The sequence below is a fragment of the Thermobia domestica genome, chromosome 5, assembly GCF_964235325.1.
Source record: "Thermobia domestica chromosome 5, izTheDome1.hap1.1, whole genome shotgun sequence".
Lineage (NCBI taxonomy): Eukaryota > Metazoa > Arthropoda > Insecta > Zygentoma > Lepismatidae > Thermobia > Thermobia domestica.
The window spans coordinates 241,382,425-241,397,569 of record NC_137458.1 but is presented as its reverse complement, the minus strand read 5'-3'; the positions used below and the strand labels follow the sequence as shown (position 1 = coordinate 241,397,569).

The 15,145-nt window shown below is 36.8% G+C and overlaps 1 protein-coding gene across 1 annotated transcript in view; it reads left to right on the top strand.

Annotated features, from left to right (window-relative positions):
- The first annotated feature begins 739 nt into the window (after window positions 1–739).
- Window positions 740–15,145, top strand: part of LOC145686494 (guided entry of tail-anchored proteins factor 1) — an 82,389-nt gene continuing 67,983 nt past the window's right edge. Inside the window, exon 1 of the mRNA XM_081759868.1 lies at window positions 740–769. Coding sequence (XP_081615994.1) covers window positions 755–769 — 15 coding nt within the window. The 5' untranslated portion in view covers window positions 740–754. The remainder of the gene's footprint in view (window positions 770–15,145) is intronic.

The following is a 15,145-nucleotide window of genomic DNA, read 5'->3' as shown; positions in this document are numbered from 1 at the left end:
TAGTTATAAGGCTACACCAAGTATAATTAGTTCAAGTAATACAACTTTTTTCGTAAGTATGTAATAAAATTTCTCATTTAACTTTAGCTTTTGATTAGTGCATGTTTTCCCTTTTCAGTGCATATTTGAATATTTTGAGTGCATATTTTCGTGATTTTTAGCGCATACCGGTATTTGCATGCATATTTTGTTGGTTTTTAGTGCATATTGATCCGAAGTCTACATATCACCCACAGCAGCACTGGCGAAGAATGCTGCTATCAGCAGAAGGTGAGAAAAGTCAAAATGTACACTTGACAAAAAGTCCGTAAGTACTCATTGCACTTGCTGCTTGCTATATCAATAATATTCAATGCTACAGTATGCGGCAAAATAAACAGTACCGGTACTGGAATTCGCTTGCAAATGGTGTGCGGGCGCAATGTGGTATGAGCTGTGAGCGCCACATTTTATGCTTAGTTGTGTGTGGACTAGCGGAGTATGCACTTGGAGAGAAGATAATGTTACTTACAACAGAGGAGAAGATGTTTATTTTAGAGCACTATTTCCGCTCATACGGTATGGGCCAGCATCTCACTGCAGGAGATGAGTGGAAATGCCTCCATGTGGGGTATACTAAAGAAAGCAATTTTCCGAATAGATAATACCCTACCACTGTACTGGAGTTAAGAGAGAAGATTCGATTATCTGTTTTGTTATTCCAGCAAGTCGTGTTCACTAACATGTTCATCGATCTACAGAACGGCTACGAAGAATGTTAGACATAATGGTAAGCATTTTGAACACGTGATGTACAGGCTCGATTCCTCTTAAATTTACAATTTGTATTGAGTAACAATTAGTTGACATCCTTTTGACATTTCCTATGTTTCATTACGTTATACAAAAAACAAATAAATAAATGTCAACGATATGATTTCAGTACTGTTTGTTTTGCCGCATACTGTATATCAATGATATCAACTTTCAACTCATGCAGGAGACTGTTGTGCTTTCGTTTGATCTACATTTCCCAGTCAGTGTTTACAGTGAGTGGGTGCTGTTCATGGTAGGTTTTGGAAATATATGAACTCAATGCTGAAACTGTAGTAGATCTATAACTTTCCATTTGTAATATAGGAATAAGTTCAGAGATAGAAATTGTTCTTGAGACACTAACGCGATATTAAAAAATCATTTACTGCTATCTCTGACCACTTTTGCTATATAAAGAGTAATATTCCAACTAGAAGTTCTAACAGATTTCTACAACTTCCGGTTTGATTGGAACAGTGGTTTCCAACTTGAGTGACGTAAAGAGCGAGCTAAGGGACTCAAGCTACTAACAATAGACAAACTGTGATTTTATGAATAAAGACCACTTGTAATGACACTTTACAATTTAGTTTTAGCAAACTTCACAGACACTACAGTATTGACAGCTTGTCCATTCCTATTCCTACTCAAGAGTTCTACGTTATTAAAAACTAAAATAATTATGTTAATTAAAATTCTTGACCAAAATATCAAATACAATGCTATTTCAATCTGCAACACGGATTTCAATAACTTATAAAAATAGGTATATTATATTTATTATTATTATTATTATTATTATTATTATTATTATTATTATTATTATTATTATTATTATTATTATTATTATTATTATTATTATTGAAGATTTGGTATATTCAATGCTGCATCTGAAAGCGTAGAAGAGATCAGACAAAAAGCACGTATGACGTAAAGCAACGAGCAAGGAAAAAGGGAGAAGCATAAAGTATGCACAGCTTTCGAAGGAGGGCACCAGGTTAAAGAAAGTTGGGAACCACTGCATAGTGGAATAAAGTTGGAGATATAACATATTCTTCAGACGGTTAAATGATTGCAGAAAACTATTTATCACTGTCTTTTATCATTTTTGCTCTATGAATCTCCATAGTGAAATCCATAGTGGAATTAAGCTTCCAGCACTTCCGGTTTTTTAGAGAAATGCAGATGAAGATGGTGTATTTCCTTTGAGACACTGAATCGATTCCAGAAAAATTTTTGTCGCTATCTATTATAGTTTGTTTTAAGACACTGAAAACATGATATGGTTAACTTCTACCCTTTATCGATATGAAGAAATAAAATAAATAAATAATGTGCAGTCGCCCCTTGTCAGTCTGAAAGCTCAGATAACGCGCTAATGAATCGCACAATTGGGGATGTCAGAACTGACAAATGGCCTTCCAGGATTTTGTAAATACTGAATTTGGTAGAGCACAAAATACGGGATCTGACCTTGGTTGCATTTAAATAAAATCGAACATATACACAGGGCCGGATTTCTCAATAGGCCCGGTAGGCCCGGGCCTATGGGCGCAAGCTCCCAGGGGGCGCACGGCCGAGAGAAAAAAAATAAAAAATATCTAGAAATAAAAATAAATAGCCATAACTCAACATATTTTTTGAATTGATTTTTAAAAAATCAGGCTAATAAAGCATTCTGATTTTGAAATTCATTGGAACAAATAATTGTTGGTAAAGTTAAACTATTTTTCAACATTATGCATCAATTTCGTTACAACATTGATCTCAAAAATGTCATTTTTTATACTAATACAATTTACTATTTGTACATACAAAAGGAAACAGACAACTAATAAGTCTCCTTCTCTATAGTCCTACGGGTTTGAAATACTGATGAAATTAGTTAACAGATAGAAAGAAGTGCGCAACTCACTTGCACAACAATCCAGTTCAATGATGCCAATCCATGGGAAAAATCCCATTTAGTGAGACTTTTTGACGTTAATTTCTCGGAAAGGGATAAAAGGAGTTTTCGCAGAAATTGGCAGCATATATGGGATTTTCTATAAATTTACTTCATCAGTGCCAAGAAAATTCTATACGGAAAAGAGGTAGACTAATAAGTCCTCAATAAACGTGAAATGAGTGCTGATTGTTATTTTTTACTGTAAAATGCGTGCTTGTATGCAAGTGATTTACACAATGACTTTGAAAACAAAAGCAAGTAGCAAGGAACTTATTAACAACTCTTTTTAAAAGAAATTCAAAACTAGAATCAATCCAAAACTTTTCACACAAAATTATTGAATAATGATGCTTGTTTTGTCTAGTTTCTTTACGTTCTATAGAAGAAGTAGAAATAATACTTTTGATAAAGTGGATAGTTTCAAATATCTAGGATCAACATTAACAGACGAAAATCATATTCACGAAGAAATTAAATGTCGACTAAAAGCAGGGAATTCGTGTTACTATTCGGTTCAAAATCTGCCGTCGCGAATTCTGTCGAGGAATTTGAAGCTTAAAATATATAAAACGATAATCATGCCTGTTGTTCTGTGTGGTTGCGAAACATGTCTCTTACTCTGAGGGAAGAACATAGACTGAAAGTATTTGAGAACAAGATCCTGAGAATAATATTCGGACCCAAGAGGAACGGGAATGGGGAATGGCGGAAACTTCATAACGAGGAACTATATAATTTATACGGCTTACCCAACATTGTTAGGGTCATCAAGTCTAGGAGGCTTAGGTGCGCAGGTCATGTAGCTAGAATGGAAGAAAGTAGAAACGCTTTCAAAGTCTTGACTGGAAGACCAATCGGAAAACGACCATTAGGAAGACCTAGACGCAGATGGGAGGACAATATTAAGATGGATCTCGCAGAGTTAGGAATACAAAGTAGAAACTGGATCCAATTAGCTAAGGATAAAAGTCAGTGGAGAGCTTTTGCGAACACGGCATTGAACCTCCGGGTTCCATGGCCATAGAGTTAGTTAGTTAGTTAGTTAGTTAGAAGATTACGACACAAAAGTGTGATGGAAATACTAAATTCTAAGAACGAAATGTGCTTGTTTTCAACAACATTTTCAATTATCTCCTTTAATTACTCATTCATAAAATGTTTGATTAACGCAAAAGGTTCGTATTCATCCGTTCGAGCCCAAGTACTTTCCTTGTAAAGGCTTAAGCGCGTCAGCTCCCTCTTCATGTCACTGGTCTACAGTGTGGATTAATGGATACAGTTTGAATCGTATGGTTGAATAAAATATGTCAATTTCAATAACAGGTCTCAGTTCTGTCTACTGCACAGATAGCTGTTTCTGATGTTTTGTGAAATGAATACGACTCCACTTTTCTACAGTTTCAACACTTTATATGTAGTCCTTCTAATAGCAGAATGCAGGTAGAGTCTCAAATGAAACCAGGGCCGGCTCTACTATATGTGCAACACGTGCATTTGCACGGGACGACAAGTTTCGAGTGGTTGTGAAACGTGTCATAATTATATAATTTAAAATAAATATTTTTATTGGATGATTGTGGTAGTTAAATTCACTAAGCTGACCCTCTATTTGAATACTACATGCATAAATCATGTTTAGGTAGCTTGGACAGTGCTAAAGCAAATGGTCAAACAAATCCCAGCATAAATTGCTTGATTGTTGTCAAATACAAGAACTCAATTTCCGAACAGTAACCAACACCTGTTCTGTTTAGTTAGTTATGACAGTTTTGATATGAAAAATAGTCTTGTCTTTTCATAAATAAGTTCTTTATCATTGAAGATGGAAACAAAAAAAAAAATCTTAACAGATGTAGAATGAAAATCAAGAAATCAAGAAATCAAGATAAAAAAAGTAGTTGCATTGGAATTGAAACTGATATATTGAAATTGAAGCTCGATATTGAATTCCAAAAAAAGGATTACTAACTTTCTTATGCAAGTGCGTTTGCTTTATCTTCCACTAACATAATATATTATTAATTAAAGAAAAAACAAACGCAACGAGATGGTATTTGTAGTGTTTAGGCCTTTCTGAGTGCGAATACGTTTTCCCTCCCCTTCGTTGTTAATGATGGGTAGCATATTTAAAACCGTGAGTTTTACAATTTGTTCTTTCTGGAGAGAGAGGCGACAAATGATACCATTGCACGGGATGGCAAATTGCCTACGGCCGGCAATATTCTTGATATAGCAAAAGTAGTCAGATATAGCAGTAAATGATTTTTTAATATTGCTTTAGCATCTCAAGAATAATTTCTATCTCTGAACTTATTCCTATATTACAAATGGAAAGTTATAGATCTACTACAACAAGTACTACTACTACGTTGTAGTTTCAGTATTGAGTTTACATATTTCGAAACTCTACCATAGATTCATAGTCTGAAACGAAAATCACTTGTTTCAGTACAAAATATAGAAAAGCCTGAAAAAATCGTTATTTACAGATAGTTACACATCACATGTTGCTGTTTGACCACAGAATTGTTATAATGTATTCAAATATATCTTCGTATAATCCAGATATCGCACTTAACTAATCTAGTCAAAACTGGTTAGTGATGACCTTGTAGTTTATGATTCGCTAAACCGTTTACATGGTGGTCGATTGTCTTAATTTATTTAAAATATTCAATCGACCCTTTGCGCGGAAGTTGTTTCTTAGAAGATCACATGCATGCCATCGTCAGCAACGGATGTGAAGAAATATCAAGCAAATTACAGAGAACAAAAGAAAATATAATCAATATAGAACAACCTTTTGTAAAGGTAGGGATACTTGTAATGTTTTTGTCTTTAAAACAGTATAATATGAAGTACTTATATTCATTCTATCAAATATATACTATATATAAACTGATATATCATATATATTTAATATATATATACATATATATACAGGGCCGCCCACAGGGGGGATGTATGGCGCAAGCTGCGCCATTGAGAAAAATTTTGGGGGGGATTTTACTCTACTTTCGAACTAGCAATTTTACTGTCGGAATAGCATTAAAACACGATTTTGAGAAGCTAATTCTCAAAAATTTTCCGGGGTGAACCCCCGTACCCCCTGCTTCAATACTTGATGAATGAAGTACCGCGCAAGTAGCCGTATGAAAGGAAAGGTTGGTTCGTTTTAAGAGAGAAGGGCCGCCCACAGAAGGGATGAATGGCGCAAGTTGTTCCATAAAAAGAAAAAAAAAAAAAAAAAAAAAAAAATGGGGAAGAATTTTACTCTAATGTCGAATAAGTAATTTTGCTGTCGTCAGAATAACATTGGAACACGATGCGATTTTTTTTTTTTTTTTAATCTCGAGAATGAATCCCCCTTCCCCTGCTTAGAAACTCTACGAATGAAGTACCGCGCAAGTTGCTATATGAAGGGATGGCGCAAAGTTCTGGTGAACAACAGTTACAAACACTCAAGGAATCACTTTCAAATTTAGATTTGAAACTTGCCTATGTTGTCTGTTGAAAATTATAAAGTAGTTTGACATAATTGTGAGCTAGTGGTAACCATACAGACAACAGCCAAGTTTCAAATCTAAATTTGAAATGAGCCAGTGAGTGTTTGTAACTGTTGTCCACCAGAACTTGGCGCCTATTTTTGTGATTTCAATTCTTTTTAAGGCCACTCGTACTTGGCTCTTTTACAGGAATGTTTTTTTGTTGGATATCACTTCTTTTTGTAGGCTAATTTCGAGGATAACATTTTCTTTTGGTATCAAACTGAATAACTTGTAACTTGCGTCTTACTTTTCATGTACGAGGGAATTATATCAATATTTTGTAAAGAAAAAAATAATACTACTAATTGTAAAAAAAAAAAAAAATATCTGTGCCATACACAGTGTGTAGAAGTTTTTATACCCTTCAATATCCTTATAGAACATTTTTAGTATTGTACACTACCAATACTACTAATAAAAGTAATGCCATTTTTTTATAATTACTACTGCTCCTACTACTACTACAAGCATTCTATAATACTACTACAGGAAATAAAAACAACAAAAATAACAATTACTAGTAGGTCTACTATAAAAACTACTGCTACACTGGGCAATTGTTTTTAGAGGACTTGAGTTTTGAGGAGGAAAGAGATTATTAGTTTTTGGGGGAAGTGCGCCATCAGCTTTGGGGGGGATGGGCACCCCTCTGTATATATATATATATATATATATATATATATATATATATATATATATATATATATATATATATATATATATATATATATATAACTCATTATTTAAAACTACAATATTATTGGTATATAACCAAAAAGAAATCCGAAGACAAGATTTAAGCCAACCGGTAGCTGAACAAAATGAAATAGATGAGTGTAAATACTTATACGTCGTTTTCTAGGAAAACTATTTTTTGTAAATCTAAAAATTGATACTATACGATATAGCCATGTTAGCTATTAATATGAGACTATTACTGAAGTTTACGCTAATCAAGCGTTTGATTATGGCACTAGTAAGTTGATAGTTCCCAATATGGTTGATGAGATATAGTCCAAAATTTTGAAAACTTCTTTAATTTTTGTTAACTGAAAGACAGTCCAAAGATAAGAATATATGATATATGTAGTGGCGGCTCGAGAGTACTGTAATAGAGAAGTCACATCAACAATGCCAGCGAAACCGACTTTCCCTCTCCTTCCCGTAAGTTGCGGCCCCTGCTTTGGTGCTTCAGATAATTTTCCACTTTGAAGGCATTTTTAAAATTCTGATGGGAGGTACAAACAAGGGCGCCGGTTTCTCCGCAACTTTGGGGAAACCCATTCAGATGTGTTTGATTGCAGACAAGGGCCTAAGAAGGCATATATGAGGATTTGAAGACAAATTGAATTCAAATTATGCCAAATATTGTATATTCATAAAAATACATATAACAATAAAAAAATACATATTCATAAAAATACATAGGAGGCCCCCATGAGCTTTGGGGAGCCCGGGTCCTCCGGAATCGGCGCCCTTGGATACAAATACTACAATAAAAATAACAACGAATTGCTTAATCATATATCCAGCAGTGGCGTGTGATGCTGCTTCTAACCGTCGAACAGCTCATGAAGAGTAAGACGCGACGCCCTTCGGCATTGTCGAACGCAAAGTAATATTAGCATGCATTTAGCATGGGAAACATTATGGAATTTCTGAATGTTGTTTCCTTCCACATTGTCATTCCACAAATTATATCATAACCATTCATCTCGTTTAGCCTAAATGACATAATCGTGGGACATTAGAAATTTAATTTCATTTTTACACATGCTCGGCCAATATTACGGCTGATCAATTTCTAATAACATCTAAGAATCGTGGAAATCATTTTTCCATCTGTAACAATGTTCAAAGTTGCTCCGCCTCTTATTGTTATTATTTAAAAAATAATAATAATATTACAAGAAAGGGAGAACTGAAAATTTCACGCCTTACTTCGTTAAACATTTCCTCTGTTACAGAGCTATTTAGATAATTTTGAATTCTATTTGAAAGTTCTAGCAAAGGTAGTTACATTTAACAAATTGTTTATCATAGATTGTTTTGATTATCATAGAAATATTGATAGTCTACTTGACTGTCAATCTTTGCGCATGTCTTTACGCAGTACTTGAATGGAATTGGCTTTGGAACTATTCATGACACTCACTATTTACACTTAAAAAATGATCACTGAATTTAAAGATATTCCAAACACCATTTCAGTAACAAAATAAACATGACTAATACAACAATCTATTACTTGATGGACACTGAACTAACAATCTCCTAGAATTATGGTGACTACTTAGAAAATGCCTAATGTAACATTTTATTTTCGTTTTAAAGCATGTAGTGTAAACCTGCCATTTAAAGTAACTGTATGTTCATAAAGATCAGTGAACAAAAAGAATACAATTTTACTCGATCTATCGTACACTAGTTGGTTCATTTTTGTGCAAGATGAAATTTCCGAATTCATAAACCTAGAACAACTACTACTCACCTATTCCGTTGCCGTCTTATTTGCACAAGTTTGCACAGTCTTAGTTGCTGAGTACTTCAAATTATATGCCCGTAGCCAAAGTCCCTCTATAAAAATTGTTGCGTGAGTACCGCAGGATTCTAAAACATATATTTTTGGATAGCACACATATTAGTTCCTAAGTGAAGTCTTGACCCGACTACGGTAGGTCCCATAGTTTTGGAGCTATGGACCTTTAAAGTTCATTTTTTTCATGTTTTTGACAGCCTATAACTTCGAAAACAAGCATTTGTGCACCCAGGTTGGTCTATACTTTTTGTCTTATCTTGGTGTCGGGAATCACCTCCCAAACGTTGTCAGTGTTGTTTTGAAACACCCTGTATATATATTGTGTGGACAATCACTGGAAATCAGGGATGGAAAAAGAACTGCTCTGTTTGTTCAAGAACCCATGATAAAGTTAGGAGCCGTTCCAAAACTAGTCTCATTGTTTTGTTGAATTTAAGAACCGGTTTTATTGTTTTGTTAACTTTAGAAACCGCCCCCAGAATCGGTTCCATTACTTTCTAAACTTTAAGAACCTCTCCCAGAACTGGTTCAACATATTTCTTACATTTAAGAACCGCTCTCAAAACCGTTTCTGCGTTTAGATCATGGTTCAGGAACTTGTTCAAGGACCTGTTTGGTTTATTAAGAAGTGGTTGTGGAACCGGTTCTGGAAAATGAAGAAAAGACTAGAACCGGTTCTGAAATGTCAAAAAACTACAGAGACCGGTTCTTGTGTTAGTCTTTTATGTAAGATAAAAGTGGACCCGGTTTTTAGATGCACGAAAAATCTAGAAGTGGTTGGATATCGTACGAGAACAAGTAAGACATATCTGGAACGTCCCACGGACATCCTATTTACGTCGTGACGTCCAGAGAATTTCCACGAGACGTCACCAGGATATTCTCTGCTATTAGAACGACATATTTGAGAAATGTTATTGAAAGCGCAATGCAAAACATTTGAATAAATATATTCGTTTCATGCAACTGTAGTAGTTTTGATTTCATTGTGTGTGTATGTGTGTGTTTGTAGTCGAGAAGCCCATCAAAAGGCGAAAGTAGTGAGAGTAAGAGAAGAATACAACGTGTCGAACAAGTAAGATTCAATCATGTAGGGTTACCAAGTCTTACAAAGTATTTCTGTTATTTTTATTGGCGGTGAATGTTTTTGTTTCATGTGGAACCGAACAGATTGATGAATTGATCACATATTTTTTAAACATGCTTGTCACCAGAGGTAACCAAAGTCAATGCAACCTTGTGTTGCTTTTTCAACCAGACGTTGTTTCCTCTGTAGGCAAGGGGCCGCGGTGGCTCAGTGGAGCCGGTGGGTGTAGCCGAGCGGTCTGAGGCGTTAGGCTGATGATCGTTTAGGTGAAGCCCATTGGGGGTTCGAGTCCCTCTGAAGAGCAAGGGTGGAATTTTAACTGTCCTCGATGTTTCTGTGTTCGTGTCCCTGTCGTGTCTAGTAGTACTGAGAAGTGGTTAAAATAGAAAAAAATAGTCAGGAAGTTAAAAAAAAGTGGTAGAGCGTTCACCTCTGGTGCTTGGGGTCCCGGGTTCGATCCCAGCCCCCGCCAAGTGAACTTTGTGCGTGGGTTTTCTCGGGGTTCTCCCGTTTCCTCCCACTTTCTTCATTCCACCATTTCATTCATTACTCATCATCACCGTCTCCTTTAGCCTAACCGGCATAACCGTGGGACGTAAAACTTAAAGATTTCATTTCATTTTTCCTCTGTAGGCAACGATGGACTGATTTATTTATCTATTCCGTTATTTTGTTTCTTAATTATTCCCACAGTCGATTATATAACTCCAGCTATAGAAGGCGTACAGTTTACGTTTACATACAAATAAATATAGGAAGTATTTGTGTTCAACAGGATAATATAATTGTTGTATATAATTTAAATACATGCATTAGTTAATTATTATTATATGTAATAATATATAATTAAAGTTATAGAATAGAACAAACTAAGATTAGTGGAAAATAGATGAAATAATAAACAAATATTAGATTCACAATACTATCGAAAAATAGGGATACAGTAATTTGAGATATGTAAATTTGTGATAAAGCTCTAAGATCATATCGAGATAATACATGAATGTATAATACAAAAAAGGAAAAAAGGCAAGAACGAAGGAAAATGTAATAAAGCAAAGAATTGATTTTCAGATGCATAATATCAATATAAGACCAATTACATTCAGTGGAATGTTAAAAAGGAGCGCTGTCATTCAATTAATGTATACATACTGAAATCTAGTATCAGTATCACTGGGTTCATATTCCATTTCAATATATATTGCACAACTTTGTAAGAACCGCTGTCAGAAGCGGTTTGACGTTTTCCTATCATCAGAACTGGTTCAAGAAACGCTTCTATCTTAACTCTCAGAGTTGGACCGAGAACCACTTCGTATGAAAACGGTTCGTGAATCGTACACAGTAATACTTCGCTGGTTTCCAGCTTTCCCATTGGAGGCATTGTTCTCAGTGTCGAGTCCAGGCTGTGATTATTACGTATTTGAGGATTCAAGTACGCAAGTCTCAGCAATGGGTGAGAGAGTGGGAGAGATTCAGGGTTTCACCCGAGTGGAGACTGCATTACCGTACACATTAGCGTACATATTTTTTGGAAGCTTAGCTTCATCATTCATTCATTTCATCTTTTCATTTCGACACACTGTCTCACTACTGTCTCACTTCAACGTGACTTATGGCGTCCCAACCTGTCATTGGGCAACATTCTGGCTTGCCACTTATTGCACCGGAACCTTCTTGCTCCTCCGGGAAACCGATTAGACGGAGATGACATTCTCTGGAACGAATTTCTATCAGCCAGGGCTCTTCAGCTCGTCAACGTTCTCTTGTCGCATCCACAAAGCTGCCGCCTGCTAAACGAAAGCGTAAGTTAAGCGATGCAAGCTCTGAAGCATCAATGATCATTGACATTCAGGATGATCGCCAGTTTCCCAACCTACCTCCACCGAATCGACCACCAATTTATTCTTTCTTACTCCAGAATTTTGATCCTAAATTTCAAATCCAAAGCTGCTCTTGGTGCAGATCCAAAGTATATGCCTCGGGCTAATATCACTCAGATAGTCAGAATACGGAACGGCATGATTATTAAGATGCCGGATCCGGAATTTCTCCGCACGACCAGGAACAAATTCAGTTTTGAGATCTTTGGATCAACTATGACCAAGAACAGTGATCAACGCACGAAACAGCCCCCACCACCGAGAAAATCGAGCACACTGTCTGTTGTGATACGAGGGGTAGATCCGAGTTACACTGACGAGGAAGTTTTTGAAGAACTAAAACTAGAAGGTGATAATATCATTAAATGTCTCAGGATCAAAAACAATCATGGTTTGACCTACATGGTGCGGGTACTCACCAACTCTCAACATACTATCGATGAGTTACTAACTCGTGGCGCATACATATACAAACAGCATCATCGCATTGAATCACCACGCATCTCTGCTCCTTTACCTCTTCGTTGCGAGGGTGTCAGGTTTATGGCCAGCATTCTACTTCACAGTGCAAAAACCCGTTCAGATGCGATTACTGCTCTGGACCCCATCCTACATGCAGCTGTACAAATCTCAAACCACCTCCGACCTGCTCCACATGTCAAGATCATTCTCACACGACATACAGTTACAAATGTCGTTCCAAGCCAGCTCTAGAGCCATCGAAACCGGAGACTGTGGCACCATTACGCATACCAGAACAAATCCAACTCCCCACCAATCCTGCTTTACAACAACCTGTCACTGTTCATCAGCTACTGACGTTTCTAACCCTCTCGGTACAAAACACCCACCCATTTCTACGAGATTACGTCGCTCAACAAATTCAATCCACGGCCAAGGCAATTTTCTATGTCAACATCTGTCCAACATATTCAGGCAATAATATATATTATCACTCACCAGTCACATTCCATATTATTCTGCATTGCACTATGGTACTCTCTTTCTTATTTTAAACATCGTTCTTTACCACAGCATAAGCCGCTTTTTGAAGCGCTTTTACTAGAAGAACACATAAATACCTTCATCCTTAATGAGACTCATCTCATCCATATACTGCCCTGCCGCATATCTTGCTTTCAATTGTTACACCAAGATAGCACTATACCTGCTAGACGAGCCAATAGGGGAGTAGCGATTGGGTTTTCGCCTTCTATTCCGTTTCGAAATCATTCTCCAGTTCTCCCAAATATTCCTGAATACCTTATTACATCACTATACTATCAAGCACTATATGTGACTGTGGCAACCATTTACGTTCGTCCGGATCATGCTATTCTATTCATCTTCTTTCAATATATCTCCAACAACTTCCACACTTACATAATCATGGCAGATGTAAATTTACATAGTCGGACAGTTACGCAACGGGATCGTTTCCTCAATTACATCATCAGTCATACCAGCGAAGTGATTTTGCCACTACCTAACCCGACTCGCCCCACGAGTCAGACTACTCTCGATATTGTAAAGATTTCTCGGGTAGAGCAATAAATGTACTCGGGATTTGGACTTTTCCCTTCACCTTTTTATTACAAAAGTTTTATGTACACAAATAATAAGAAATTCCACTAATATCAGGTAAGATTAGATGGGAGCCCGGTGACCAAGCGTCGTGGGCTTTTGAGGTGAGGTACTCTCGGTGACCAAGCGTCGTGAGAGGGGTGTAGATTAGGTATCTCTCTCTCGGTGACCGTGCGTCGTGAGAAAGAGGAAAGGAACCCGGTGACCAAGCGTCGTGGGTATAAGGATAGGTACCTCTCGGTGACCAAGCGTCGTGAGAGGGGTTTTTAGGTGTTGTGACCAATCCGTGAAGATTGATGTTGGTCGAGGTGTGCAGGTCCTTTTTATTCTGTCTTGTCGGCTTCCATCGTGGGTACTCGTCCTTCCGACTGATGGCGATGGTGATCGACTCCTCTTCGGGAACGTCGTCTGTTTGTTTGTGTTTATTATCAACACATGTAGTTCACACGTGGTTATTGCCTGGTACGGCAACGTGGGGATCCTTACACCCCCGGGGCGTAGAAAAAAAATAAGCCACTGGATTATTTTTTCGTGTTTGTGCCAGCACGTGGAGTCCGCATATTGGGCACAGTAGACACTGGAAAACACTATAACACTGAAACACAAAATCAATGTTAAAAGCACTGGTCACTGATATCACTGTTTGAGATATTATCACATAAGTTTTAAAGTTGAAGTTGGAGCACTGACAGTTTGTCCTCTTAAGCTAAGCAGGATCCGTATATTACGTCATCTCCCTCAAAGGAGAGGCTGTCGAAGCTCTGATGATTACAGTTAATAGTTATAACTACGTCACTGATGGGAATGTCCCCAGTATATGTTATGAAGTTCGCACGTCAAAGAGTGCTATTATATAAAAGTTTCTAATATTGGTCCAGTTCTGGCTAGTACTAGTTAATAGATGACAAAACATACTTAGAGAATGGCTAAAGTCATTACATTGATAATTGTAGGCACGGCGGAAAAAAGGTTGCCAATCAAAAGTCCTGATTTTCTGAACGCTCTGTATATGTAGGTTAATGTGTTAGTGATAGTTATATGATACGCAGCGGAGAAGCGAAGAGAAAAAAATGTTGTAGCTGGCCTTGTGAAGTTCGTTCGCTCGAAGTCGAAAGAAAATGCTGGCTTGCAATTTTGTTCACTGAAGGAAATTGTATGTATGCTTATTTATATGACAGAATGCAGGTTGGTTAGGAATTATAAGAGTGAGAAAAAAAGACAAGGGATCGCTTGAGATTTGAATACTAAGGTGGGTACTAGATTTGGTCACTTCAAATAGTTAGCTGCATCATATGCTGTATCTTGTTTTCTTCTATTCCATGTTTTATTTCTTGTCTCGCTTTTTTTTCTTTGCCGCTAAATCATGAAGAGTGCGTTTCGCATGTCGCTCGTTTATATCTGCTGAGAGGATGATGATCTTGGTTTTCTCACTTCTTATCTTCTCTTTCCTTCTTTAGCTGGTGCGTTCGTCATCATTATCGTTATATATGTATTCTTCTGCTGCATGAAATGGCTTAATCCTGTCAATGGAAATATTCTGTTCTCTCTCCCTGAAATTATGGGGCATGCGAACTCGATAGAGATTATTGTTTAGTTTTGTGATTATTGTAGCCGGTCCGCAGTATCTATCAGTCCATTGTGATGACTCTCCAATTCTTCGAAAGGGAAAGTAAATGAGTACTTTATCTCCAGTGTGAAAAGTTTGTTGTTTATGTCTTCTATCAAAGTACTTCTTTTGTTGTTCGTGAGCCTTCAGTA